The sequence below is a fragment of the Sminthopsis crassicaudata genome, chromosome 5 (genome assembly GCF_048593235.1).
Source record: "Sminthopsis crassicaudata isolate SCR6 chromosome 5, ASM4859323v1, whole genome shotgun sequence".
Taxonomy (NCBI): Eukaryota; Metazoa; Chordata; class Mammalia; order Dasyuromorphia; family Dasyuridae; genus Sminthopsis; species Sminthopsis crassicaudata.
Genome location: NC_133621.1, coordinates 305729643 through 305756942, shown reverse-complemented (window position 1 = coordinate 305756942; position 27300 = coordinate 305729643). Strand labels below are relative to the sequence as shown.

Genomic DNA, 27300 nt, shown 5'->3' with positions numbered 1-27300 from the left:
TGGGAAGGAAAGAACTTGACAGCTGGCCAAGATGAGGAGTCCGTGCATGACCCTGGCTAAGGGGGCTGGGTGACCGAGAATGATCAGGAGAAGCATTCATGATATGGAAAGGGATGTTTCTGTTCCAGGTATGCAGAATTTCCACAAACATGTCATCAGACTACTATGGGATGGATTTCTGGTGCCACTCCCTCATGAACACCATCTAGGGAGCTTTGATCTGTGATGGCAGAGGGAGTATTTTCATCCAAAAACCAGAGATTCGTTTCAACGAGCAGCATTTATTATGAAAACAACATGAAGATACACCATAACAGAAATATGAATTAAAAGAAACAATTATGTTGGAAACGGCAATTATACTATTTTGTTGGGCTTTTCAGCTCAAATGTAAATAAGGAAATGATAAAATTACTACTGAAGATATGATTTCCAAGTCCTAAGCTAATTAACTTTTCTATGGAACTACTAGCTAAAAGTACACACATAAGTCTGCTCTAACACTACTACTGCTAACATCTATCTCCCCTGTGAGCTCAGAACCTGACATGAGGAAGCAAGTGTTTAAAAAAAAAAAAAAAAAAAAAAAAGCTTTAAGTAGGGTGGGTGATGTCTCATTTTGGAATATTAAATATTACATTGAGCAACCAAAGGAAAAATAATGAATCATTTAACTTCTGACACTGATGACTAATTTTTGGACAAATCTGTTGAATGACTTTATGACTTTGGGCTAAGATTCTGTATACCACAAAATGAATGTTTATGACTTTGGGGTAAGATTCTGTATACCACAGACAGAAATTTAAGATAAGGCACATTTCACATCTTGGGAGACCTTAACATTTAACTCAGTATTTATTTGCAAGGGACTCCAAAACCTAAATTGATCCATATGGTGATTCTACTTTTGCCTATTCAATACAAAGTACATCAATGAGTAGCTTGCTTTCCAAGACCATTAATAACATTGTGTCTTTTAGAACCCTTTAGAAATCACCTTAGGAAAGAATTGACAACGTCTCATATTGGCCAAGATGAGAGGAAAATATAATGATAAATGTTGGAGGGGATGTGGGAAAATTAATGCCTTGTTGGTGGAGTTGTGAAATGATCCAGCCATTCTGGAGAACAATTTGGAATTATGGCCAAAGGACTATGAAACTGTGCAATGTTTCTAGTAGGTCCGGATCCCAAAGAGATCATAAAAGAGAGAAAAGAATCCACGTGTGCAAACATGTTTGTAGCGATACTTTTTTATAGTGGCAAAGAACTGGAAATTGAGTGGTTGCCCATCAGTTGGGGAATGGCTAAATAGCTTATGGTATATGAATGTAATGGAATATTATTGTTCTATAAGAAATGATGATCAGATTCAGGTTTCAGAAAAGCCTGGAAACTTACATGAACTGATGCAGAGTGAACATCAGTGATGTTGAGTGAGCAGAATCAAGAGAACATTATACACAGTAACAAGATTATGTGATGATCAACTGTAAAGGACTTGGCTTTTTTCAACAATGAAGTGATTCAAGACAATTCCAATAGACTTGTGATAGAAAAAGCCATGCCCATCCAGAGAAAGATCTATGGAGACAATGTGGATCAAAGCATAGCACTTTCACTATGTTGTTTGTTTTTTCTCATAGTTTTCCCTTTTGAGCTGATTTTTCTTGCACAGCATGATGAATATAGAAATATGTTTAGAAGAATTGCACATGTTTAACCCATAGGAGATTGCTTGCTGTCTTAGGATGGGAAAGAGGGGGAGAGAGGGAGAAAAATTTGGAACACAAAACTATCATTGCATATATTTGGAAAAATACTATTAAAAGGAAAAGAACTGACACTAACAAGCAAATAGAGCATAAGCCTGGTTAGAACCTGGTTAGATTCCTGGACCTGTGCAGAGAACTCATCCACAAGGATCCCAAAAGTCGGAGTGCACTTCTTGGTAGCTTAACCTCTGCCACTGTGACTAATTACAAACCATCTGACCCAAGTCATGCAAATATCAGTACCAAAGGAAGAGTGAGTGAGCCAAGGAAATGGCATTAAGTCTGATGACCTATTGCTGCTGAGGGCTACAATCATGGAAAATCTCCTCACTGGCATTATTTCACCAGCCTAGTTAACATCCTTGCCATTTGGCAAAAAGAAAAAAAAAAAGATACAGTAACCTCCATTTTTTCTTCAAGTTTGTGAAAGGCCTAAGAGAAAGGATTAGGAAGGCAGAAAAGGACTAAAGAACAGTAACACTGTACTGTCATTATGAAAGAGCAACTTATTGGCAGGACTGTTCAAGTGATCGCCATCCTTAACCTTAAGGAGGCAAAGTCTTGATCAGAAAGGTCATGAGGGTCTTTAAACCTCAGTGTCCCAGACAAGGCAGGAAGGTCTGACCATGGAAAGTTTAAATGAGATCTAGTAAGGAAAGGAAAACAGCGTAAAAGAAACACTGGGGATAAATGTATTATTCACTAGGCCAAAGGGGAATCTGTTCATAGAATATTTTGGACTTTCCAAAGGTGGTGGTGGGTTCCACACCAAAGACTGTCTGCCAAAAATATAAAAGAATCACAAAGAGGTAGGAAATCTGTTTTATCGCAGATAGGGAACTGGCTTAAACTCAAAAAGCAAGGGGTTATTGTAAACCGGTCTGTCCCTAGAAGGCTCTATCTGCTTTGTGAAATTTCTCACCAATTGCAATAGGATTATTTGTTGCTCGATTATCCAAAGACTAGAGGAAAAAGGAATACTTAGCAAGATCTGCAGTTTTGAGGGATTCTTCTGATTAATAATGATATATCAAGCCCAAAGGGATAAACTATAACAACTTGCAAATCTCTTCCTAAGTATCAGGAAATTAGTATATGAGTTTCAATAAGGGAAAAAAACAATCCAGACTATATGCATGAGGTGGGCTCTGAGCTGTGATGACCAAAAATAAGACCAAGGTATCAGGTACCATTCCCTACAGATGTGGGCCCAGTATATTAGGATCAAGATGATGGGGAGAAACAAAATAGAAAATGTTAATCTCCTTTTGTGGTCAATTACGTAGTATCCACATCTGGAATACCATAATTAGTTCTGGGGAGAAGAGAGAGAAAGACAGAGACACAGAGACACAGAGGCAGAAAGGACTTCAATGATCTAGGCAATGAAGACATTTAAATGACTGGAATTCCTCAGTCTGTTAAGCTTAGCGCTCAGAGGGGAAATGGGGAAACGACTAAAATCTATTAAATTACCAACCTCCATAAAAGTAGATTTCCTCACCAAATCTCAGCAGACTAGAACTGAGACTAGAAAGGTACATTTTGAAGATTGAAAACAAACAGAAGCAGTCCTACCTTACAGAGCTTGCAAATGTCATCATCTGAAGAGGGGCTACAAAGGACTGGTTTTTAAAGGTTTTGGATAAATTCATGGATGATGGACTCATAATGGAAAGGAAAACTGACTATATTTGGGGCATATCCTTATATCCCAAAATCCATTGAGAAAGACAACAACAACCTTCCTCAATGTATTCCATGGTAACTATGAAATAGAATACTGTGTTGAATTAACAATGGGTAGGATCCAATAAGACAACTCTCAGGTTCTAATAACCATATTTTCAAGACCACTGAGAAGTATTAATTCTCTAATATTCCAGAACAACAGCATGACCAGATGTATGCCTTACTCAAGACCAAATGGCCATAAAACAACCTTAACTCTACAACCTCGCCATTTCATCTTATCCTGGATACGGTCAGGAGGGTTTTACACGGGTCAAGTGAGCACAAGGATGAATACGGTGGGTTAGACAGGTAGGGCATAGCCCAAACACCAAGGAAAATGACAAAATCTAGAATGATTGGGATATCAGGGAAGCTGCCTCCCCTAGCGCCTCCTCCAGGCCATTCAGGTCACTGCGCCATCTGTACCACAACAGCTTTCCAGGCTTTGTCTTTGTCAAATTCCTTCAGTGTGTTATTGGATACCTAGAGAACAAATATTTCAACCGTTATTTTGTTATTTTGTAGAATGTTTACTGTATTTAAAACTGAAATGTTAAAATAAGTTTTTTTTTAAATTATAGCTTTTTATTGACAAAACCTATGCATGGGAATTTTTCAACATTGACCCTTGCAAACACTTCTGTTCCAGCCTTTCCCTTCCTTCCCTCTACCCCCTCCCCTAGATGGCAAGCAGTCTCATACATGTTAAACATGTTAAAATATACATAAGGTGTTATTTTTTAATTGCATACAATACTTTGAATGTAAACACATGATCAATGTGATTATTATTTTATCTTAGTTAAAATTAGTTTTCTTCCTCTAAATTTAAAAAAGGAGAAAAACCAATCACTTTTATAGAAGTGAGTCTATCCATGGAGTTTGCCAACATTCTTGTGACTCAAAATCCTACTGCAATCTCCTGGAGACTTGATACACTCTTACCTCTCATCTTTCCTACCTATCTCAAAATTACAACCTAATTCCAACCTTAGGTGCACCTCCATCCTACATCCCCAACTCTTCCCTAGGTTCACTTCCATCCTGCATCCCCAACTCTACCCTTAGGTGCACCTCCATCCTGTATCCCCAACCCCATCCCTAGGTTCACCTCCATCTTGCATCCCCAACTCTACTCTAAATTAGCCTCCACCTTGCATCCCCAACTCTCCCTTAGATTCACCTCCATCCTGCATGCCCATCTCCACCTCTAAGTGCACCTCCATCCTGCATCCTCAACTCTATTTCTGGGTGCACCTCCGGGCTACATATTCAATTCCACCCCAAGGTGCACCTCTATTCTACATCCCTGATATTTGCTATTATTTCAAATGATAAGCAAGTGCAGTAGGCAGCAGCCAGGGTCACAAGTGTTACAACATATGGCTGAATTTCAGAAAATCGACTTATGATCAGCTATGATTGTATGTCAGCCCTCCATTTCTCAGCTGAAAGTAGTGTCCCCTTTATTTGGTGCCTATCCCTCATTTCTCACTCTCTTCGATATCCTTTGTAATCTGGCTTCTGAAAGTATCACTCAGTTGTACTTGTTCTTTCCCAGCTTATCAAGGATCTTCTAATGGCTAAATCCAATGACTTCTTTTCAACACTCATCCTTTATGACTCTCTGTAACATTTGTCAATGGTGACCCCGTTCCTTCCTGACTTCTCATGACAATGTTCCCTTGTTGCTCCTCCTTCCAATACAACCATACTCTTAAGTCTCCTTTGTTTGATCATGCTTACTAAATGGAGGTGTCCCAGTCTCTGTCCTGGACCTTCTTCTCTCACCGTTCTCCTTGGTGATCCCATCAACTCCAATGGAGTTCAATTATCATCTCTCTGTACATGGCTCCCAGATCCCTTTATCTTGCCTTGTCACTCTCCCCTGAGCTCCTGTCCCACATCACCAAACACTTGGACCCATTTGAATGATATATGCAATAAACTCATCTTTCCCCCGAAATCTCTCCTTTTCTGAAGTTCCCTAATGTTCTGAAGGGGACTGTCATTCTTTCCATTTACCCAAGTCCATAATCTTAGTGTCACCTTAAGTCTCTATTTAGTCTTTTCACATTTATAATTACCAAGTCTTGTAATTCTCCTTCTTTCCACTCACATGCTCAGGCTTTTGCCACTTCTTAGACAAATTTCTCTCTCTCTGCTCCAACCAATCCTCTGGTAACAAAAGTAATTTTTCTAAATAGTACAAGTCTACATCACACTCCTGCTCAAAAAACTCCAATGGCTCCCTATTATATCCAGGATCAACTATTCAATATAAAGTCCTTTTGTTGGGAAAAGTTCTTCATGATGTGGATGGCCTCTGACTACCTCTCCAGTCTTACATTCTACATTCTTCATACACCCTACAAGGTCAGACTGGCTGACTCGAGTTGCACGATAGAGCATGATAATCAACCCCTGATCTGCAAGTCTTTGCTCAGCTCCTCAAAACTCCAGAATCATCTCCCTCCTCTCTGCTCAATCTCATCTTCTCTGACCTCCTGGAAGATTCAGCTCAAGCAAGTACTACCTGCACAGAAGGTTTGGCTAATCTTCTGGCTGCTAGCACCACCTCCCTAAGGACACCCTCCATGTATTGTGTATTTAACACATAGGTTCTGGTTTGTAAATGTTGTTTCTCTTATAGTAATCTTTTGGATGGAAGAACTCACTTTTTTTTGCTTTGTAACCAACATTTACCCCAGTGCCTGTCACACCATAATTGCTTAATAAATTCCTAACGACTGATTGATTAAAACAAAAAAAGTTAAAGCTCTATTTTACAAAGGCAACAAAGGGAAGAACAATTTTCAAAAGAAATCACAGGATTAGAAAGATTTTTCTGATGCCCTTACTGAGAAAGCTGAAGTCACCCAACAGAGAGCTCTCACCTCTACAGTCTTGTAGTCTTGCTTATTTATCTGGGAGGCACCCCAAGATGAGTCTTGCAACTTCATTTTAATTTTATAACCAACACATTGTATGACAGTGCCAATGGTAAGGAAAGCTTGGATCAGCAGGAGCAGCATTAGGAGCAACAGAAGGATGTCATAAGATTGCTGAAATATACATGACCAAGAAAAGATTTTAAGTGAGGAAGTCTGGGAAGCTATAAAATTATACCTAGAGGAGAGGTAAAGAATAGATTTGGGTCTATAAAATTCATTTTCTCAGGCACTGTCCAGATTCACAAAATATTTTGTAATTCTCAAATACATTTTTTTTTGTTTATTTGCTTTTTGCACTTTGGCAATTAAGGTTAAGTGACTTGTCCAAGGTCACACAGCTAGGAAGTGTTAAGTGCCTGAGGCCAAATTTGAACTAAAGTCCTAACTTCAGGGCTGGTGCTCTATCCACTGCGCCCCTCGCTGCCCCTTCAAGTATACTTTTAATGGAATATTTTGTATTGCAGCTGTCTGTTATCCTTTAAGCTCTATGTGATCAAATGAGATGTCTATAATGCACTTGGCCAGCTTTAAGTTGTTTTAACTTATGTCAGAATTGTATTGTCACTTTGTATCTCTGACAGTACCTAGTAGATCCCTCCAAACCCTAGGCATTTAATTAACAGATTTAATAAATCTGTTTTAATGATCTTTGTTTTCCAAAGAAAAAAACATATGCTTTCTACCCACCATAAGATAAAATGTTTCAGAAAAATGGAAACTTTTAAAACTCTGAGATTCTCTCTCTCTTATCCATCAGACTGCCAAAGATGATAAATGCTAGAGTGGTAATGGGGAACGAGGGAGGAGAGCACACTAAGGTGGGTGGAGTTGGGAATTGGTCCAGCCATCCTGAAAAACAATTCCCATAGTCTATAGGAGTTTGGGAAGCTATACAATTATACCTAGAGGAGAGGTAAAGAATAGATTTGAGCCTATAAAATTCTAGACTCTGGGCCCTGGATATCACTCCTAATCATCCCCCAAAGAGAGAGAAACAGTCCTCATCCTGACAAGAATGTTTATAGTAGCTTTTTTGAGTCTGTAAGTGGAAACAAAGTGGGAGCTCATCAAATGGGCACTGGATGAACAATAGTATGTGAATGAAGTGAAATATTATTGTGAGGAATATGAAAATTTAGAGAAACCCATCAATTTAATTTTTGTAATCAACACGCAGAACAAAACTTCATCTTTTGTCATTCAAAAATAAACCAATGACATACATACTTTGATTGCTGGTGGATAATCTTTAAAGATGGCAACAATTTTCATTATGCTGAAAGATAAATATCCAGAAGCTGTGAACAACAATGGAGAAGTGATGCTGCATATTGCGATCAGAACTTCAACCTATTCAAAGCAAGACAAAGAAGTATTTTAAGTCCAGAATTCTCTCTGCACATCGAAGGACAAGCAGACATACTTCTGATGAAGAGCTGAACAAGCAGCAGCAGCAGTGATCACTGCTGTCCCCGGCCCACTTTCATCTATTCTGCCTTTATTTCTCACTAGCAGATGAGCTCTGTAATCTCACAACATAGCCAATCAGCTCTTCTTGCCAGAGGAGGCAGTTTAGAGGTTTGGGGGTTGCCTGTCAGTGACTCCCCTCAATCAGTTTAACTGAGCGGGCTGGCCCTCACCCAACCAAGCCTGTTTCACTTGGTAGAATAGAGCAATGTATTCTCTACAGGCCACTGCCATGCTAGGGTGAAGTGTCAGAGGTGAAGAAATACTAAAATAGACTTCCAACATCAAAAATAAAAACAAATTTAACTGAATTTAATGCAGAAAATATTTATTAAACAATCTGCTTCTTTAAAGGAACTGTGAATAAAAAGAGAATTGACATTTTACTGAGTACTGCCTTGAAGCTTCTACTCCATGTGTGTGAAACAAACTGGTCTCATGAAAGGTCAGAACAACATGGCTGCCGACAATCTGAGCCCTCCCCATCCTGCTGTTACTTCTAGAAGTTTTGAGTCTGGGAACATCTGTGCATCCTGACAATTCACACAACTGGCCCATTGGGACATATTCTTGGAAGAATGGCCCATGAATTAGGTCCATTATTGAACAGGCTAGATTCCAGATGGAAAGCTTCTTTTTTTTTCCTTATCAAATATTCTTTATTTATTGATTTAGAATTTTTTCCACAGTATATATGCATGAGCAATTTTTTTTATAACATTATCCCTTGTATTCATTTTTTCCAAATTATCCCCCCCTCCCTCCACTCCCTCCCCCCGATGACAGGCAATCCCATACATTTTACATGTGTTACAATATAACCTAGATACAATATATGTGTGTAAATACCATTTTCTTGTTGCACGTTAAGTATTAGATTCCAAAGGTATAAGTAACCTGGGTAGATAGACAGTAGTGCTAACAATTTACATTCACTTCCCAGTGTTCCTTCTCTGGGTGTGGTTATTTCTGTCCATCACTGATCAACTGGAAGTGAGTTGGATCAGATGGAAAGCTTCTATGCTTTTGATGATCTTGAGTTTCTCTGGGAAGCTGTTAAAAGTCCAATATTTTGGTGATTCCATATAGTCATAGAGGAATCAAAAAGTCCAGCAGTACAGACATACTTAATAGTTGTAAATAAACCATAGCATATTAGGAATGATGAACGACATGTGGAAATGGAAGGCATCTCTTCCAAGTCTGGGAAGGAAGTTGACCAGTTATATAATAAAAGTAAAAGACAAAGTCTGGACAGTCTACACATCACCCTGGGACTCCTGTAAGGTAAGCCAACAGATAAGATATTTATTTCGTTCCAACTAGGTGCCAGATAAGCACTGAGGATATAAAGAGATCCTGATCTCCAGAAGCTGCTCCTAGTGTAATGGGGAAGACAATAAGCTAAGAACAATAAACAAACTAAAATGGACATCATTTAAGAAAGAAGACTCCTGTATGAAGGAGAATTCAGAAAGGCTTCTTAGGAAAGTGGGGATTTCAGCAGAGACTTGAAGGAAGTCAGGGAAGCCAGAAGTTGGAGATGATAAGGCATTCTAGGCAATGCCAAGAGATGAAGTATCTTGTTTATGAAACAACAAGGAAGTATTATTGGTATCGTATTATTGGTTTGAAGAGTGTGTGTGTGTGTGTGTGTGTGTGTGTGTGTGTGTGTGTGTGCACTTGTATGCTGGGAATGGGATGTAAGGAGCAAGAAGACTAGGAAGGGGGGGGGACATTACAAAAGGCTCTGGATGCCAAACAGAGGATTTTATATTTGATCTTAGAAGCAAGAGAAATTTACTGGAATTAATTTACTGATTGAGGTCAGATCTGGACTCAGGAAAATCAATCTGACAACTGAGTGTGGCAGGCAGACCCCCCCAGCAGTCCAAGGATAAAGTGATAAGGTCTGCACCAGGGGTCAGAGTCAAAGAAGAGAAATAAATGATACATCTTACTTAAAATAAGGGAAGTTACTGAGAGATGGTGGTAGAAGGAAAGGCCAGAAGTGGCAATGGTTAGCACTGAAGGGTTTGAGTGAAAGGATTACCAGTGTTGGAGCCAAGAAAGCCTTCTACCCCATCATCAAAAAAGCATTCTTTAATCCTTCCATCCTCATTAATGCTCTCATCTGATATTTCTCCTGCCTTCTTTGGTTAAAATCCTTTAAAAAGATACACACAAATGGAGAATGGATGCCCAATGATGAAATCAGAGAGCAAGCACATTGACTCAGACTTGATCATCAAGGAAAAGCAATATGTCTATTTCAGTGCTTCAGCATCTTATTTGTAATCAGTAATTATGTAGAAATAATATTTGTTTGAAATATGCAAACACAAATTTTCTGTCCAAATAAGCAGAGTACTGTGTTCCATAAAAATGACATAAAAATCTTATCAATAAATCATGCTTTGTACCCCCACGTAACTTAAAATTTCTCAAAGAAGTCAGATGTTACAAGTGAATAGATATTTGACTTCTTCAGATGGAGAGACTTGGAAACTAAGAACAAAACTGTTGAAGAGTACAATTTCATTAGCAAAATTCTAAGAAGGGTCATAGAATCATTGGCTTCAGAGTTAAGAAGGGCTTTATGAGTCAATCTAGTACAACTTCCTCACTTTTCAGATGAGTAAAGTGAGGCTCAGTGAGGAAAAGTGACTTTTTCAAGGTCACAAGGATAAGGAAGCAGCCAAGTTGAGAATTAGATCTGCTTCCTGTGATCATGAAGCCAGTGCTTGTTCTCTTAACTGTATTGCTCAGCCCATAAGCTTTAGAACTTCAAGAGAAGGTAAGGAAGATTATTCATTCTCCTCATTTTATAGAAGAGAAAAATGAAGGTGAGAAAGAATAAATGACTGTTCTAAGGTCATATAGGCAATATATATGAGAATGGGGATCCAGAACCAAATCTATAATGATTACAAATCTTAAAAAAAAAAAAAAAAAGTCAAGCAGGAGAATAACATTTCCAGGCTCAAAGTATATTATAAAATTGCAATCATCAAAACCATTCAATATTGGTTAAAAATAGAAAAGGAGCTTAATAGAACAGGATGAATCAGGAATAACTGAACCAAAATCTGGTATTTGATAAAACTGAAAACATAAATTACAACTGAAAATCAACCTAGCAGAAATATGCTTAGACTAACATTTCACACTACATTTCACAATAAATTCAAAATGAATAGAAATCTCCCTTGAATATTTAAAATTGTACCATAAAATAAATTAAAGAGAAAAACAGATCACATAACTTTTATAGCTAGCAGGATAATGGATGCACTCTCAATCAAACAAGGGAATGGAGTTAATTACAAAAGATAAAATAGGTGATTTTGATGATATAAAAAGGAAAAGCTTTTGAACAAATCTGAACAAGCAACATTAACACACTCATGAAGGAAAGCAATCTACTGAAAACAATCTATGTATTCAATATATTGGATGAGCTGTTGACACCTTCCCCCAGTTACAGAAACAACTAACAGTATCCACAAGCTCCAAGTCGTTCCCAAATAGCTAGAGGGTTGAAGGATCAGACCCTCCACCAATCAAGAGAGAATCCTATCTGTCTCCAATCAGGAGAATGTCTTGGCAATCTCTTTCAGTCCCATGCTGAAAGACTGTGGGCCTTGGATGACGTTAAATTTCTTGTAGAGAGTGCCTGTTATCTTCTACGTGCTTTGCATGGTATGTCTATATATGTGACTATATAAATATATTCCCTGACAGCCCCAAATATGTGTGTGTGTGTGTGTGTGTGTGTGTGTGTGTGTGTGTGAGAGAGAGAGAGAGAGAGAGAGAGAGAGACAGAGAGAGACAGAGAGAGAGACAGAGAGACAGAGAGAGAAAGACATTGAGAGACAGAGAGACAGAGACAGAGAGACAGAGAGAGAAAGACATTGAGAGACAGAGAGACAGAGACAGAGAGAGACAGAGACAGAGACAGAGACATTGAAAGAGAGAGAGACATTGAGAGAGAGAGAGAGAGAGAGAGAGAGATTGGTTTTGTGCTGTTTAGCCTCAAAGGGAAAAACTTAGAAGGACTTAAAGAAAAGCTTTCTGAAAATAGGTGCTATCCAAATGTAGAATGGAATGGCTTGGGAGGGAAAGAGATCCCATTTGTTGGAAGTCTTCAAGCACAGGTTGGGCATGTTCTAGCGGAGGTTCCTCTTCCAACTTAAACATTTTGTGATTCCATGACTGTATTAAGGTCATATAGGAGGGTGGGCTCCAGAGATTCAAGAGCCAGCTGGGCATCTTTGTATTTGGCCCTCCATGCCAGCCCCTCCCAACAGAGGTCAAGGTACTCAGTATTCTCCATAACAATGGCTGCTCGGATGTGGCAGATTGAATCAAACCATCAACCTGTGTCAGTTTGTGTTGGTAACTCTGTCAGAACCTTGCCATGTAATAAATCAGCCCAGAATGAGAGACCAATCAGAACTCAACATTTATTGACCATCTCTGCTTAGAGAGAGGGATTGATAAAAGGAGACAAGGCATCAGTCTTTACTTACCAGACATTTACTTGGATATTCAGCTGCTACATGACTGGCGATGGCACTTGGAAAACACTAAGAAAAAAAAGTAAATATATTTTCTGACTTCAACCAGCAGAAAAAAAAAATCGAAACTATCAGTAATTGTTATTTTCCACAATGTATACCAAATAAGAATACATTACAGTATGAATCTTTACAAGCATTCTAGTGTTAAAATTAAGTATTTAATAGAAATGTTTGCATAGAAAACATAAAAAAATCAGAAATCATCTGAATAACCCATGCATCAACTGTGGAAGAAGTGTATATATGTAGTTCCAAAAATGTAATTCTGAAGGTTAAAAAGAGTACTTATTTGAAAAAAAAATCAATTCTACTCTTTTTTAATTGTATCAAATTTTGTCAGATATATTTATTATAAAGTCAGTATAAAATTTTTACATGGCTTTACAAAATATGTGGATTAATTCATCAATGAATGAAAATTTTGTTTCAAGATGAAAAATGAGAGAGAAAATTGGAAAGTTTAACATATATATTAACACAACACACACATACATACATATATATCATCGAATATTAGAAATTCCAGGGTTTTGTATCCCAATTCTTAGTTTAAATTATAGGAAAGCTTCACAGATTAAGTACATTCAAACTTTTTATGACTCTGTGATTGTCCTTGATTACTTTTCAAAGGTAGAAGTTAATTATGACATTATTTCTTGGCTTAAAATGCCAGTCTTAACATCTCATTTACAAGTACAATAAATCAGAATGAGTCAATTAAGTCAAACTGTGGCTTTTTTAAATATATAAGGTTTTTGTGGCATTCAAATAGTTGCCAAGGCCATTGTGAGGATCAAATGAGATAATCATGGATCCTAATTCCAGAACCAGAAGGGACCTCGGAGGCCATCTAGTCTAACCCCTCATTTCACGAGTATGGACTCAGAACATCCAGGCAATAAAGTGACCAGGATAAAAGTGTCCAACTTGGGATATAACCTCAGCATTTCAGACACCAGAGCCAGTGTTCTTTCTCTGCTTTCTAAGAACTAAGAGATTGTGGGTGGAAACAGAAAGGTACCTCGGAGACCACTGGGCTCAACCCATTAAACTATAGAAATAAGGACACTGGGACCTAGAGCAATAAAGCCACTCAGTGACTTGCTTCATGTAGTGCTTTGGACATCTCCAAGAGCCAGTAAGTATCACATGATTGGTGCTGGAGCCTGGGGCAGCTGCTTCCTAGTGCCTTTAACATAAATGGGTAGGCCCCTTGACCTAATATCTTCTCTCTAACCCAGTATCTTCATCTGTGCAATATAGATAATATTTCCATTATCTGTATATGAAGGGATAAAGGGAAACGACGCCAACAAGGAAGCAAAATGTGATTTTTCTAAAGAGACCGACAAGGACACAGGGACTGTGTGCATGTTGTCCAACCCAACTAGAATGCTCTCCATATTTGTCTGATGCTCTCAGGCCCAGCTTCAGGGCTGATTCACTTTTTGGGTTTTTTTGGTAGCTGTTCAATTATTGAACCTGTATTTCATAATACTTTGTAGATTAAATAGTTAAAAACCATGTGAAATTACCTAAATTTCACATAATATGATATTGCAAACAATCTAATAATCATGTTCTTTGAACCAAAATGGAAAAAAATTCAAGCATTTTCCTCCCTGAGGAGAGACACTTTCTCACACTAGAGATAATCCCATGGAAAACTGGCTTCAGGTGTGTTAATGACATATGGTGTGCCTGAGGGAGAGAAAATCATGAGGCAGGTCTCTAAAAGGGTAGGAGATAAAAGGCACTCCAGAGAAAAGGGTTCATTGAGAATGTGTCCCAGACAATGTGCTGCTCTGCCTGGCTCCATTTCTGTAAGGCCAAAGGGCAAACAAACACAGAAGACTCCAGTTCACGTCAATCGGACCTTTCTCAAACTTTACTTGCATATATTGATTACACACACTTTGGTCAATAGATATTTTCTTCTAATTGTCTCCAGAGAACAACTAAGTAGTTTATTAGCTACCATTTTGCTCATTAATTTTGCGGGGTCTGCTCTATCTCCCCAAGAGCCTCTAATCTTCCCATGGAGGAAAGCGGCATCTGATACTTCTTTTCTTTTATGTGACTCAAAGGCAATAAACATTTGCTGATTGATTTTTTTGATTAAGTAGAAATATTTAATGAAGAAACCCTGTTTATCTAGTAAGCCACATACAGTTGGGTATCAAAATACATTTCACTCAACAGGAAAATAGGTGAAAGGCTACAAGGGAGAATTAGAAGGAGAGATTAAGGGAGGGATTCTTACTAAGCAAGATAAACTCTAAATAGGGATATGATATAGCTCGTTTTGTGTGCCAAAGAATGGGAATCTAAGAGGGTATCCACCAACTTGAGACAAACTGAACAAGTTATAGTACATAAATGACATGAAATACTACGGAGTATAAGAAATGATAAAGGGGATGGTTTCAAAGAAACTTGGGAAGACTTATATGGATCAGTTCAGAGTGAAGTGAGCAGAACCAGAACAATGTATCCACTAACAACAATATTGTAAAAACAAATAGCATTGACTTAATAACTTCTTATCACATGATCTTACTAACCATGATTTGAGAGAATTCTTGATAAAACATACTCACCTTCTCATAGAAAGGAGAAGGATTCAGGATTCAGAATATAAAACAAACAGTGTAGGGGGGCAACTAGGTGATGTAGTGGATAGAGCACCAGCCTTGAATTCAAGAGGACCTGAGTTCAAATCTGGTCTCAGACACTTAACACTTCCTAGCTGTGTGACCCTGAGTAAGTCACTTAACCACAGCCTCAGGGGAAAAAAATGGAAGAACAGTGTATATGGCATGGCCAATGTGTACCTTTGTTTTGTTTGACTATACTTGTTTGTAATGGCTTTTGTTTTTCTTCAGTTCTCAATGTGGAGTAGTGGAAGAGAGATGGGGATAGAATGAGAAAGTGAATTTCTGCTGATTGAAAAAAAATGTGATCTATAAGAAAGTTTTTAAAAGGAAAAAGGCATATAACTAGAGGAGATCTATAAATTCCAAAATTTGATCCTAGCTTTTTTCTTTGGATGTCTGTTCCCTTCAAGGTGTGATCAGATTGAAATCTGATTAATTGATAAAACTCTCTCTCTTGCACAAAATACTCTCAGAAGGAAACAGTATAGAGATACCTTCTCTTTATCTTGTCTCTATTCTTTAAAGCCATGAATAATTTTTGAATATCAAATTAAGTTCATCTTAGTCTTCTTCTTGACACAATTTCCCTTTTTTACCCACTAGTTTCTGAACTGTTTTTACCTTTTGAGTGTCAGAGGAAGTAAGTTCATTTTAAAGATGACTGTACACATTTCTTTACTCTCACATATTACTTGTATATATTTCATAATCCTCCTCGCAAACTTTAAAATTTACACGTACAAGGCAGTATTTTTTTAATCTTTACATTCAGTAGCAACTACAGTGACTTGCACATAGTTGATGCTTAATAAATACGCTGAATTTAGGGGCAGCTAGGTGGCTCAGTGGATAGAGCACCAGCCTTGAATTCAGGAGGACTGGAGTTCAAATCTGGTCTCAGACACTTAACACTTCCTAGCTGTGTGACCCTGGGCAAGTCACTTAACCCCAGCCTCAAAAAAATAAATAAATGAATAAATAAATAAATAAATAAATTACGCTGAATTTAATTTATTGTTAAGGCTTCTGTGAAAAGTAACACAAAACATTATGCAAACAATAATGTCTCCATATTAACTAATCAGTCAGTCAACAGACATTTATTAAGTGCTCAGTAGCTTAATCCAGATATACACAGTAAAATAGATTATTTAATTCCTCAGTACTTACTGCCACCAAAATCCAAAAGAATGTCACTGAAAGATATGGGCCTGAAACTAACACATCCATGTTCAAAGCAATTATACCACCAAATACTGCAGAGATTCCAACAATTATTTCAACAACCTGAAAAAAAACAGAAAAATAAAATGTAAGGGCTGTAGCAAAATGCAATGAGTATTTATTATAATCAAGGCATTGTGCTTGGTGTTAGGGATACAAAGACAAAACTCAAATTCTTGCCCTCATGGAACTTCTTAACCTACTGATAAATTAAATACTGATAAATAAATGGTACTAAAATACGTAATTAGAAAGGAATTTGGGCCTAGGATATACTATAAGATATTTAATATGTATGGGAATGCCTGACATCTAGGGGAGGGGGTGGAGGGAAGGAAGGGAAAAACTCGGAACAGAAGGGAGTACAAGGGATAATGTTGTGAAAAAAAAAAATTACTTATGCATGTGTACTGTCAAAGAAAATGTTATAATTATAAAAATTAATAAAAAAGGAAGATAAAAAATTTAAAAATAAAATAAATAAAAATTAAAATAAAATCATAAAAATAAATAAATAGGGAAAAAATTAAATAAAAATAAAGGAATTTGGGGTAAGATAGAATAGGGCTGGCTAGGGAAGTCAGAAGAAAAGATCTCTTCCTGTGGTAGATGATAAACATGGTGGGCCCTCAAGGCAAACTGGGCTAAAGATAGAAGAGAGAGTCTTGTGCATCAAGCAGAGAAATGAATGCAAAACAAAGAGAGACAGAGAGAAACAGAAAGAAAAGAATAAAGAAAACATAAGGGTGAATTACACACGGACTCAATTTAAGATTGAGCTTTTGTTTCATTGGCATTGCTCTAATACTTAGAATTCCTATGCTGTATTTTTGAGCCTGATAGCATCAAAAATCTGCCTTTAATCATGCACAAATTTAGAAACTCTCTGGAGTTACAAACTTCTGAACTGCAAGTCAACCATGAAGCCAAATGCTCTAAACCTACTCTGAGCGTTATCAAAAACAATTAAGTACTTACTAGCAGTACATACTGGAATCTCACTGAGACAAGTAGCCCAAGAACTTGGCTGCTCTGAACAACATTCTGGACTGACCAAAACGTAAAAGCTGGGATGTGTTCTAACAAAAGTGGCAAAAGATTTTTCCCTAAAAATACCCCTCATGACTTCCTCTACTATTTTTATCACAATTCTGTCCTCATGCCATGGGATCTTTCCTTTGGCACTTTGACCACTCTCTTGCCAGAAGAAAGTCCTTCTACATTCCTTCTTTTGCTATTACTTCTACACTCTTTGTATTCCATAGCCATTTTTGCCTGCCTCCTCCTGCCATGGTAACAGAAGGCAGAAAGAAAGAAAAGGAAACTGGGTCATCTTTGTCCCAAGAAAAGCCAACAACAGCCACTGAAGCAGCCACACCAGGAGGGCCAACAGCAGAAAGAATTGGCCTTACTTTCTGTATTCCCTGATTAGTCTGTAGCTTGGCAACACTCAAGGGGAGGCCTGACTTCCACCTGGGGGCAGGTCTTTGGCTACACAGGTAGGCAAGGAGAAGGTAAGCAGGCAATGGAACAAAGGCAGCAGTATTCTTTCCATGCCCTTCCTGTCTCATACAATCACATTATTACAAATTTAGAGCTGGAAAGGCCAAAAAGCACATTGAGCTTGACCTCAGAGACCTAGGTGTGGAAAAGAGCAATAATTTACCAGCAGCCCAGTCAAGCACCGGCCACAGTCTTGTATCTTTGGATATCCAGATGAGTTGGAACCCCCTCTACTAGACAAAGCAGTGCTATGATGATTTCCCATCTAAAGCAGTGAGAAAAGGCCAGGATCTTCCTGAGCAAGGGCAGAAGGCCTCCAAGCTCTTGGGGGAAAGCAGAGTCCAGCTGTTCACCAATTTTCAGACATTGCTTATATGGGCTCCAAGGCCACTGAATCTGTGTAGTTACAAAACAGAGTTAATAAGGGCTGTGACCCATTCCAGGCTCCATTCTCCGGTCAAAGATGCTGACCCAACCCTATGCTTTATTCTTCTCAATCCTATCTTTGTCCTCCATGTTCCCTCCAAACCCTCCACCGGTCAGCCCTGAGCCAAACCAACATATCTGCTCTGGTTACACTTTCCTTTCCCATTGTGGAACTCTTAGTAAAACAATTGTGATTACACGGTGAATCATGGTAGCTATTTCCTTCCACAGGTGAAAATGTGGAATTTTTAAAAAAAATTTTTAAATTACTAAGAATATCTATGATTCTCCTGCCTTCTCCCTTACCCTTTGACACTGCCACTTTAATTATCTCCCTCCTTTACTCCAGTCTGCAGTGGAGAATCTTCTCCTCCCAAGCACAACCCCTCTCCATGTACATCACAAGTCCATCTCTCCCCCTCACTCTCTAATTATCCTGTCTCCATTGGCTGCTGATTACCAACACAGCAGACCAAAATCAATTAATGGTTCCATGTGTTATATTTTATTCCATTCTGTAATGGATTTTATTTGTGACTAAGCTATGTTTGTATGCTCAGAAGTTCAGTTTTCCTCTCTCAGCTCAGTTGTCTCACATATCACTTTAATTCAAAGAAATATATCATCTCTACACATCTTACTTCCCATGCACAATTAAGAAAGACCTGTTATCTTACTAAGTAGCCTTGCCTATCCATGGACAATTTAAGGAGGTGTGTCATCTCAATAAAATGCAAACTCTTTAAAGGCAAGGATCCCTGTGCTCTAAGCTTCTGTTTCCACTATATCCTTTCTATATCCTGGTTGCCTGTAGTCTCTTGCATGCACAGGTGGTTGCATGTAGTCCCTTCTGTTAGACCGTGAGCTCCTTGAAAACAGGGATTGAGTTTTGCCTTTCTCTGCAGCCCCAGGGCAGAGGGCCTGGCACACTGATTCATCCTTTGGTACCAAATACAGTATCTTTAAAGGAAGCAGAGATACTGCATTGCTTTATAGATGGAAAACCTTCCCCCAGGCACCTATTCCAACATGACCCCGGAAAACAAATGGTCCCAGGCAAAACATTACACTTATCCCTCTTATTTCATGGGACCGCTATGAGAAAGCCACTAGAGACATCTACATAGAAAGGAGAATTGGAGCCAGCAGTACTGCTGGTAACTGGCTGGAACAGGCCTAAAGTCAGCAAGATTCCTCTTCCTGAGCAAGTCCTGCCCAGACACTTACTAGCCATGTGACCTTGGACAAGTCACTTCACCCTGTTTGTCTCAGTTTAGACATGTAAGATGACCTGGAAAAGGAAATGGCAAATGACTCCAGTGTCTTTGCCAAGAAAACCCGAAATGGGGACATGAAAAGTGAGACATGAATGAAAGGCGTGAACCACAACCAGGCCTGTGCTGGCTTTAACAACAGACTTTCTGGCAATACAGACCAAACAATGAGCCATACTTCTGTTAGGTCTATATCCTAAATAGATTTTTTTAAGGGAGAAAGACCTGCTTTTACAAAAATATTTATAGCAGTTCTTTTTCTGGTGGCTAAAAACTTGAGATTGAGAGAATGGCTGAACAAATTGTGGTATACGCTTGTGATAGACTATTATTGTGCTATGAGAAATGACAAGCAGGATGCTCTCAGAAAAACCTGGAAAGTCTTATGTGAACTGATATAAAATGCAAAGAAATGAATTGGGAGAACATTTTATACAGTAACAGCAACACTGTATAATGAAGAATTGTGAATGACTTAGTTCTTCTCAGCAATACAATGATGATGAAAACTGCTCTCTGCCTCCAGAGAATACATACTATCTTGCCTTTCTTTCTTCCTTGTTTAAGTCTTGTTGTATAAAATGACTAATATGAAAATGTTTTACATGATTGCACATGCATAACCTTTAGCAAATTGCGTACTGTTTCAGGAAAGGGGAAGGCAGAAGGAACAGACAGAATTTGAAAGTCAAAACTTTTTAATGTTAAAAATTGTTTGAACATGTAATTGGAGGGAAATATAATATTTCAAAAATAAAAATAAACAAAAATCTGTCTCTCGCAGGGGGAGGTGATATACAAAAGATTCCCTTTTTCAAGTTTAATCTGCATTGTTAATATTTCTCCATCACTTTTAAGTTTAAAGAATCACCAAGTTAATTTGTAACATTTGCCAATTCCACAGTACTGATGTCCCCAAACGGGGATCAACTGGCTCCAGAACATCAGACTCTCACTTGGTATGGCTTCCTAACACATTAGTTCTGTATAGAGGGAAAGTTATAGCCATACAGCTTATAGAAACTGTTCTATTAACTAAAATTGTTTTGAAGGGTTAGAATGAATTGAATAAGTCGAATTTCAACACCAATGGTATGGCATAGGATTAGTTACAACACAAATACAAGATTCACACATCATGGCATCGTTTCATTATTGATGATTTTCATTATCGATCTTCCCTCCCATCTGTTACCCTCAAGAGAAAGTTTTTCTTACTGAATAGGATTTCAGGATTCGAGTAGGAAAGGTTACATTGTTCAAAATGTTGGAACTATCACATATGGCATTCTAAAAAGAAAAAAAAATAAAGTCAATAAACTACATTGTTTATTATGTAAGCATTTACACAAATAAATGGATGCAATGCTCAGTTTAGATCTACAGTCTTTGCTAAGGAAGCCAAGCCAGTTTTGTCATCCAGAATGCATAGAACAAAGCTTGCTTACTTCATGGAATTGTTGAGAAATAGAACACGTCCAAGGTGGTGGAGAAACATTAGGTTCAGAAACAAAAGAGCCTGAGAAATGTTCCTAATTCCTTATGATTCTCTCCTTCAAGGAAAATCTTTTTTAATTATCCTGGCAGATGATAAGTGAAGGCAGAGTTCTTCCAAGGGTTTAAAGAATCATATTCTTGGAACTGAAAGGGCAAAATAACCTTTAACAAAAATAGGAATCACTTCTCTAAACCTCACCAAGTAATCAACCATCCTTTGCTTTTATACTAGAAAGGGGAAAATCACTATCTCCTGAGGCCATTCACCTCTTTACAAGTAGATCTAATTGTTTCTCTTCTCATCAGCACTCCATAAAGTTTTTTATCTACAGCAAAATCTAATATAATGACCTCTACTCCCAACTGCACTCACCACACAAAGACAGACACGGTGCCTAGCACTGCTCAAAGAGCTGTCATCAAAGGCAATGCCCTAAGGATCCTGAGTCAGTCAGTCAATAGCCATTTGTCAGGCTCCCAGTATGGGCTAAGTGCTAGTTCTTGCCATCCGTACTGAAATAGGTGGAGCTTTCCATCTGTCCTGCAGCTGCAATCCCCCTCATCGCTTACTAGAATGTGAGCTCTACCGGAACAAGGACTATATATTAGTTTTCTATTTACACTCCCAGAACTCAGTATCATGCTTAAACACATAGCAAACATTTAAAACTTTTTTCTTTTAATTCACATAGTAAGCACTTAGTAAAAACTCCACCTAATTATTAATGCCAATTCGGTGAAGTTCCTTCTCAAGAGTTTCATTTCCAGACTAACAGCTACAAATTTTGAATTGATGCCATGACTTTTGAGTCCCCTCAACATCTTGGTTGCCTTTCTGTGGACAGGTTCAAGCTTTTCAATGTTTTTCATTTTAAGAAAGATTGGACAAATTATTTCCAAAACTGGGCACAGAGCTCTCGATTTTGTCAGACTAGGGAAAAGGATCATCAATCCGTTAACCTCCATCATTCTGAACACTACATGTTTGTAACTGGAGCCAAAAATCGCATTACTTTTTGGCTGCCATGTCTTCCTGCTGACTTACATTGAATCTTCAGCACATTAAGAACCCCAAGACTATTTCGTACAACTCTCCCTTGCCACATTTCACAAACTGTTTTTAAGAAAACAAGTACACTTCCTCCACATATTAAACAGATGAAAACCCTGTGATATATGAATGGATGACTCCTCACAACTCTCTGCCCTACACAACCAATCACCTGGTGGCCCGAGAGCTGTCTCTCATTGGTCCTTCCTCGAATGGCAGATATGCAGGCAATAGCCTTTCTACCTAGGACATCCTCACACAGTTGGCATTTTGCAAACACAGGCTTCAAGAATCCTATATCCTTTCAGGTTAGGCTTTCAGTAGATGACTTTACATTATCACAACTTATTTTCATCAAACGCTGGACGCTTTTAATGATATTGCTATGAACACATACAATTGGGAAAGGAGGAAGATCAGTCATGAGCAAGAAAGGTAGACAAAGTATGAACAGCCCAACTGCTTTATATTTCTAACCTAGCATTCTAAAAAGAACCCATTCTGAAGGTCTCCAGAATCTGGGGTTGATCTTCTATGGGGAGCTTAGAGAAAAACATGGGTAAAACCCACATATTTTAAAATTCACTTAAATAAAAACATAATGGCATGGCTGAGCTCAACTTGTAAAATGATATATAAAGATTATATGAAAAAATAAAATCAAATTTCCACATAAAAAAAGTGGAGACTGATCATTTGGGAAACCTTAAAAATGAAAATAATATGAATAACAATTTGTATGGAGAAAAAACTTACCTTCTTTCCTTTACAACATTCTTCATTAGATCTTGCAGAAATGATTACTGTAGTTGCCATTAAGATTTCTAGTAGAATTAGCAGAATCAAATTGAAATTTATCTACCAAGAAAATATAGGATGAAATAACATTACTCCTCTTTTTAAAAATCAAATGTCTCTAAAATGATTACCATATAAATCTGCTTTAAAGTTAATACTGTTATACTTCTAAAAATTAAAGGCTCTCCTAAGAGTGTTAAATTAATCAATTAATTAATTAAAATAAATTAAACATTAAATGCTTACTATGTGCCAGATGTTATGCTAAGTTCTGACAGTATGTATTTAATGTTTGCTAATGACTTTTGAAACTATTGATTTCCTTCTATTAAAAGAGTTTGTCAACTGAGGCCAGATGGGCACTTGTGAGGAGTGTTCGATTCAGCTAAAAAAAAGTTGATTAAAAGCTGACTAGGTAGAGCATCTCACCCTAAATACTGAAGACACAAATTTGGAACAAGTCAATCCCTGCCCAGCAATAACTGTTCAGTTAAATAAAGGAATAAGATACATGGATAAATAACTATAACTCAAATTAGACTGTGCCAAAAGATGCAGAAATCAAACAGAAAGAGGTAGATTTAGAAATGAATGATAACACTAACAAGTAATAGTGCAATGTGCTTTACCTACACAGAAACCACCACACACCACATGCACACATGTGGAACTGACCACATTGGATGTACAGTTGGTTCAAAAGGTAGGGCCCCCAGAGAATGCACAATTCCCCTCTTCTTTCTCCAACAAAGCAGTGGAAGAAATCCCTTCTCAAGCTTCCTCACCCAGCACCACTCCTTTTCTCATATATTAAAAAAAAAAACTTGCAAAAGATTAACTTAACCTCAGTTACTGCCTATTCTACACTATAGACTAACTACTCAAGTACTTTAAGCCAATATAATAAAAAATGACAAAACATCTAAATTAATTTCTTCAATATCACAGCAATCAAACTCTCTAAAATAATTTTAATAGAGCTTGAAAAAAATCACCTGGATGAAGAAAATGTCAAGAAACATAAGAGAAATGTGGAAAAAAATAAAATGAGAAGGGCTCACAATGTTAAGATCTCAGATTCTACTAAAAAAGCAGTAATCATCAAAAACAACTTGGTATTGGTTTAAAAAAAGCTTGATTAGTGGAAAATATTTGGTATATAATATACAAGCAGCATGACAACATGAGAAAGGGATTTGATTGACTGAGATGGTGTCATGGCAAAGACGTGATTATGACCCTAAAGTGCCTGGAAAATGGCCTGGAAAAAGAAAGAGGCTGCATCCAAAATGGGGGCAGTGATGTGAGACCACATCTTAAAGACTTTTGGTTCTGGGGACCATAATTTAATTTGGGTGCTGATGGGTAAAAGAAAGGTCAGAGCCAAATGACTCAGATTTTTGAGAGGGCCAGACCCCAGGCCACCTGCTCTGTACAGGGATGATAAACTTGGCCACTATGGTAAATGTCATGGAACCCACAAAGGGGTTGTTCTATAGAAGAGGAGATGGGGTAGCTTGCTTGACTCAAGATTGAGTGGCATAAGGAACATGTAAAGTACAAGCAAAAAGAAGCCTTCAGGGAGCTCACCTATTTAGTCCTTGCCTTTCCATATATGTAGCCCAGTATAGGTTTAAGGGGAAGATAGAAGGGTGAGGGGAAAGCAGCAAGCATTTATTAAGTACCTGTTATATTCCAGCCAAATGCTTTATAAATCTTATCTCACTTGGTCCCAAGCAGTAACTCTCTCAAGGAGGTGACTATGTCTCCATTTTACAGTTTTTACAGTTGAAGAAACTGAGTCCAACAGAAGTTAACTAACTTGCCCAACATCATACAGCTAATAAATACTTGAGGATGATTTTGGATTCAGGTCTTCCTGAGCCCAGCCTGCCTCTCTACCTACTTTGCCAATAAAGAAACGTTTATTTAAATAAAAAAAAAAAAGAAAAGAAAAGAGACATTTATTGTTGAACTGAACTGAATTCATGAGTTACTTACTGGTCTCAACTTCAAGCAGCTTCTACAAGATCCTCCAAAATTAGGGGGTTCTAATGAGCTCTCTACTAAAAATTAACAGTGCCAAATTGAAACTTTTCCTGCTCCCACAATCAAGGAGAATCTACTCACACAAATGACCTGTCTAGATCTGGTTATGCACATGATGTTTCCTCAATAAACAGTCAGCTCCTTGAGAGCATTGAGACTCATTCTAATTGTATAACTATAATTTTTATGGCGCTTAGAACAGCGTGTGGTAAATGATAAGCACTTAATGTTTATTGGTTTGTGAAAAATATAGCAAAAATAATATTTCAGAAACTAAATTCCACAAATATTTACTGAATCCCTGAGCTATTGATTGCTTGTCTGTGCCGAGAGGAGACAAAGTTAAGCAAGAATGTCTCCTGCTCTTAACTTGGGAGAGCACTTCCTAAAATGCTGTGCTGGGGAGGCCTTCATAGTGTTAGCAGCATATCCTATATAAGATTAGTATCAAAAAAATTTTTACAATTTCTTATTTAAAAATGACTCACATTTATTGCTGATGGATTCAGGACAAGTTTACATCCAAACCAAACTAAACATGTTGTTGTGATGGCAAATGTCGAAACAAACAAAATCTGAAAGTTTGGAATCTGAAAAACAATAAACAACAACTGTGATTTTTCTTGAATTATTAGCTAAAGCATGAAAGATCATGAGAAAAGCAAACTGGAGCCAATAATCCTCATTATTGTTTGTGAGATACCTCCATTTCTTTCTAAATATTCCAAAGGTTATAATGTAATTTTTTTAAAACCTAAGAGATCTGTAATCCTATAATTAAAGTTCTCCTTAATTATGGACATAAAACATATAGTGAAATGAACAGTATTAATTCTGTATCATTTTCTTATTGATATTATTTACAGATAATTGATTTTGGCCTATTTAATCTTTTTCTTCAAGCTCAGCTCAAAATTCAGCTGGTCTGTAAGATATTAATTTTAAGCATTCATCTCCCCTACTAATCACTGATCTATTCTTGTCTTAGGGAACTGGGCTGCCAAATTCACATGAACAACGTAGTCAGGGTCTAATACCTTTAAGCTACCATGCTGTCCACCAAGGATGTCTGGTTTGCTGCCTAAAAGTCTGGCCACTACCTTGTTCCTAGATTCAAAGAAGGAGCAAGAGGGAGAAGGACAGAGCAATACTTATTAAACTTCCAACCAATCATGCCTCAGCTCTGTAACCAATTACCTTTTCCCCAATCCTGAGGTGTCATCTACTCTGTTCTTTCTTTGTTCTATCCTCCCTCAAACCTATAAGAGGATGGCTATCTGTCTGCTAGAACTCTCTAGCATAAATTGAGACAAGAGCCTGACCCAATTATTGACAAGGAGTATGCCCCTGCCAATAAATATTAATTTGCTCCCAAATTGCCTCAGTTTACCTTTTTGTTCAATTTCACCCACAACAGCCATTAGAACATAAGCTCCTGAAAAATAGGGGCTGTTGTTTTTGTCTGTTTTACAAATAGAAGGCACTATTTAGATAATCTAACTATTTATCCATCTATATTTTTTCTTCTTTTTACAAATCTCCACACAAGACTGATTTCCCTTTTGAAGAGAACTTGAGATTTAATCTACAAATCTCAATGTAATGGGGGAACAAGGAGAGACTGGGAGGAGGAAGAGGGACAGAGAGTCATAGTTCTAGATACTTACCACATTTACCTTGTTTCGGGCTATAGCAAAACTCACAATTGCTGAAGGAATGCACTGAAAAATCAAAAGAAAAGATAAGGCAGAAGCTTTGCTAATGGAACATCAAATTAAGCTGTTAGGTTTTTCTAGGAGGGAGATGAAAACAAAGTAGAAAAAACATTCTGTACTCTGGTATGCCTTCAGATACACAAAGTAAAGGTGATTTTAGTACAATTGAGTAAGTCCTAGAGAAATACTAGCCACGTGAACTTCACAAAAGTGAGAACATTCAGGTAGATGTTGCCACATGTTTAATTTTCACCAAATATGTCTTAAATTCCTCCCTATGGATGACATAAAGGCATGTTTCCTTCTCTCAAGGAGATTATAATATTATCAAAAAAATGAGAAATGTTTTTAAAATTCGCCCACTGTGATTCAACTAAACAAATACTGATTTGAATACCTGTTATATGACAGATTGCAAATTACAAGTTTAAAGATGAGAAATGATTGTTTATACCCTCAAAGGGCTTAAACTACATTAGCAGGAACAGACACAACCTAATTAGAGATAACATCCTGAAATCTCATTTGCTACCTCTACTGAAATAGTAAGGTGCAAGGGAACAAGAAAATTAAAATACTTCATTTCAATA

General features: G+C 37.6%; 2 protein-coding genes across 5 annotated transcripts in view; both read right to left on the bottom strand.

Moving 5' to 3' along the window:
• The window catches only part of TTLL8 (tubulin tyrosine ligase like 8), a 68719-nt gene extending 65187 nt beyond the window's left edge, over positions 1–3532 (bottom strand). For 2 of the 4 annotated variants that reach the window (XM_074272038.1, XM_074272023.1), the window contains exon 1: positions 3357–3444. Coding sequence is in view for 1 of the 4 variants with exons in the window: in XM_074272020.1 (XP_074128121.1) it covers positions 3357–3448 (92 nt within the window). In the remaining 3 variants the exon portion in view is untranslated. Of the gene's footprint in view, positions 1–3356 lie in introns of all 4 variants that reach the window. The other 2 variants (XM_074272027.1, XM_074272020.1) reach the window with 2 other exon arrangements.
• The window catches only part of MLC1 (modulator of VRAC current 1), a 37796-nt gene continuing 10761 nt past the window's right edge, over positions 266–27300 (bottom strand). The window contains exons 6-14 of the mRNA XM_074272052.1: positions 26663–26716; positions 25484–25585; positions 22905–23006; positions 20819–20890; positions 16344–16460; positions 12466–12522; positions 7694–7816; positions 6410–6577; positions 266–3995 (exon numbers count right to left, since the gene is read on the bottom strand). Of these exons, the coding sequence (XP_074128153.1) occupies positions 3921–3995; positions 6410–6577; positions 7694–7816; positions 12466–12522; positions 16344–16460; positions 20819–20890; positions 22905–23006; positions 25484–25585; positions 26663–26716 (870 nt within the window). The 3' untranslated portion in view covers positions 266–3920. The remainder of the gene's footprint in view (positions 3996–6409; positions 6578–7693; positions 7817–12465; positions 12523–16343; positions 16461–20818; positions 20891–22904; positions 23007–25483; positions 25586–26662; positions 26717–27300) is intronic.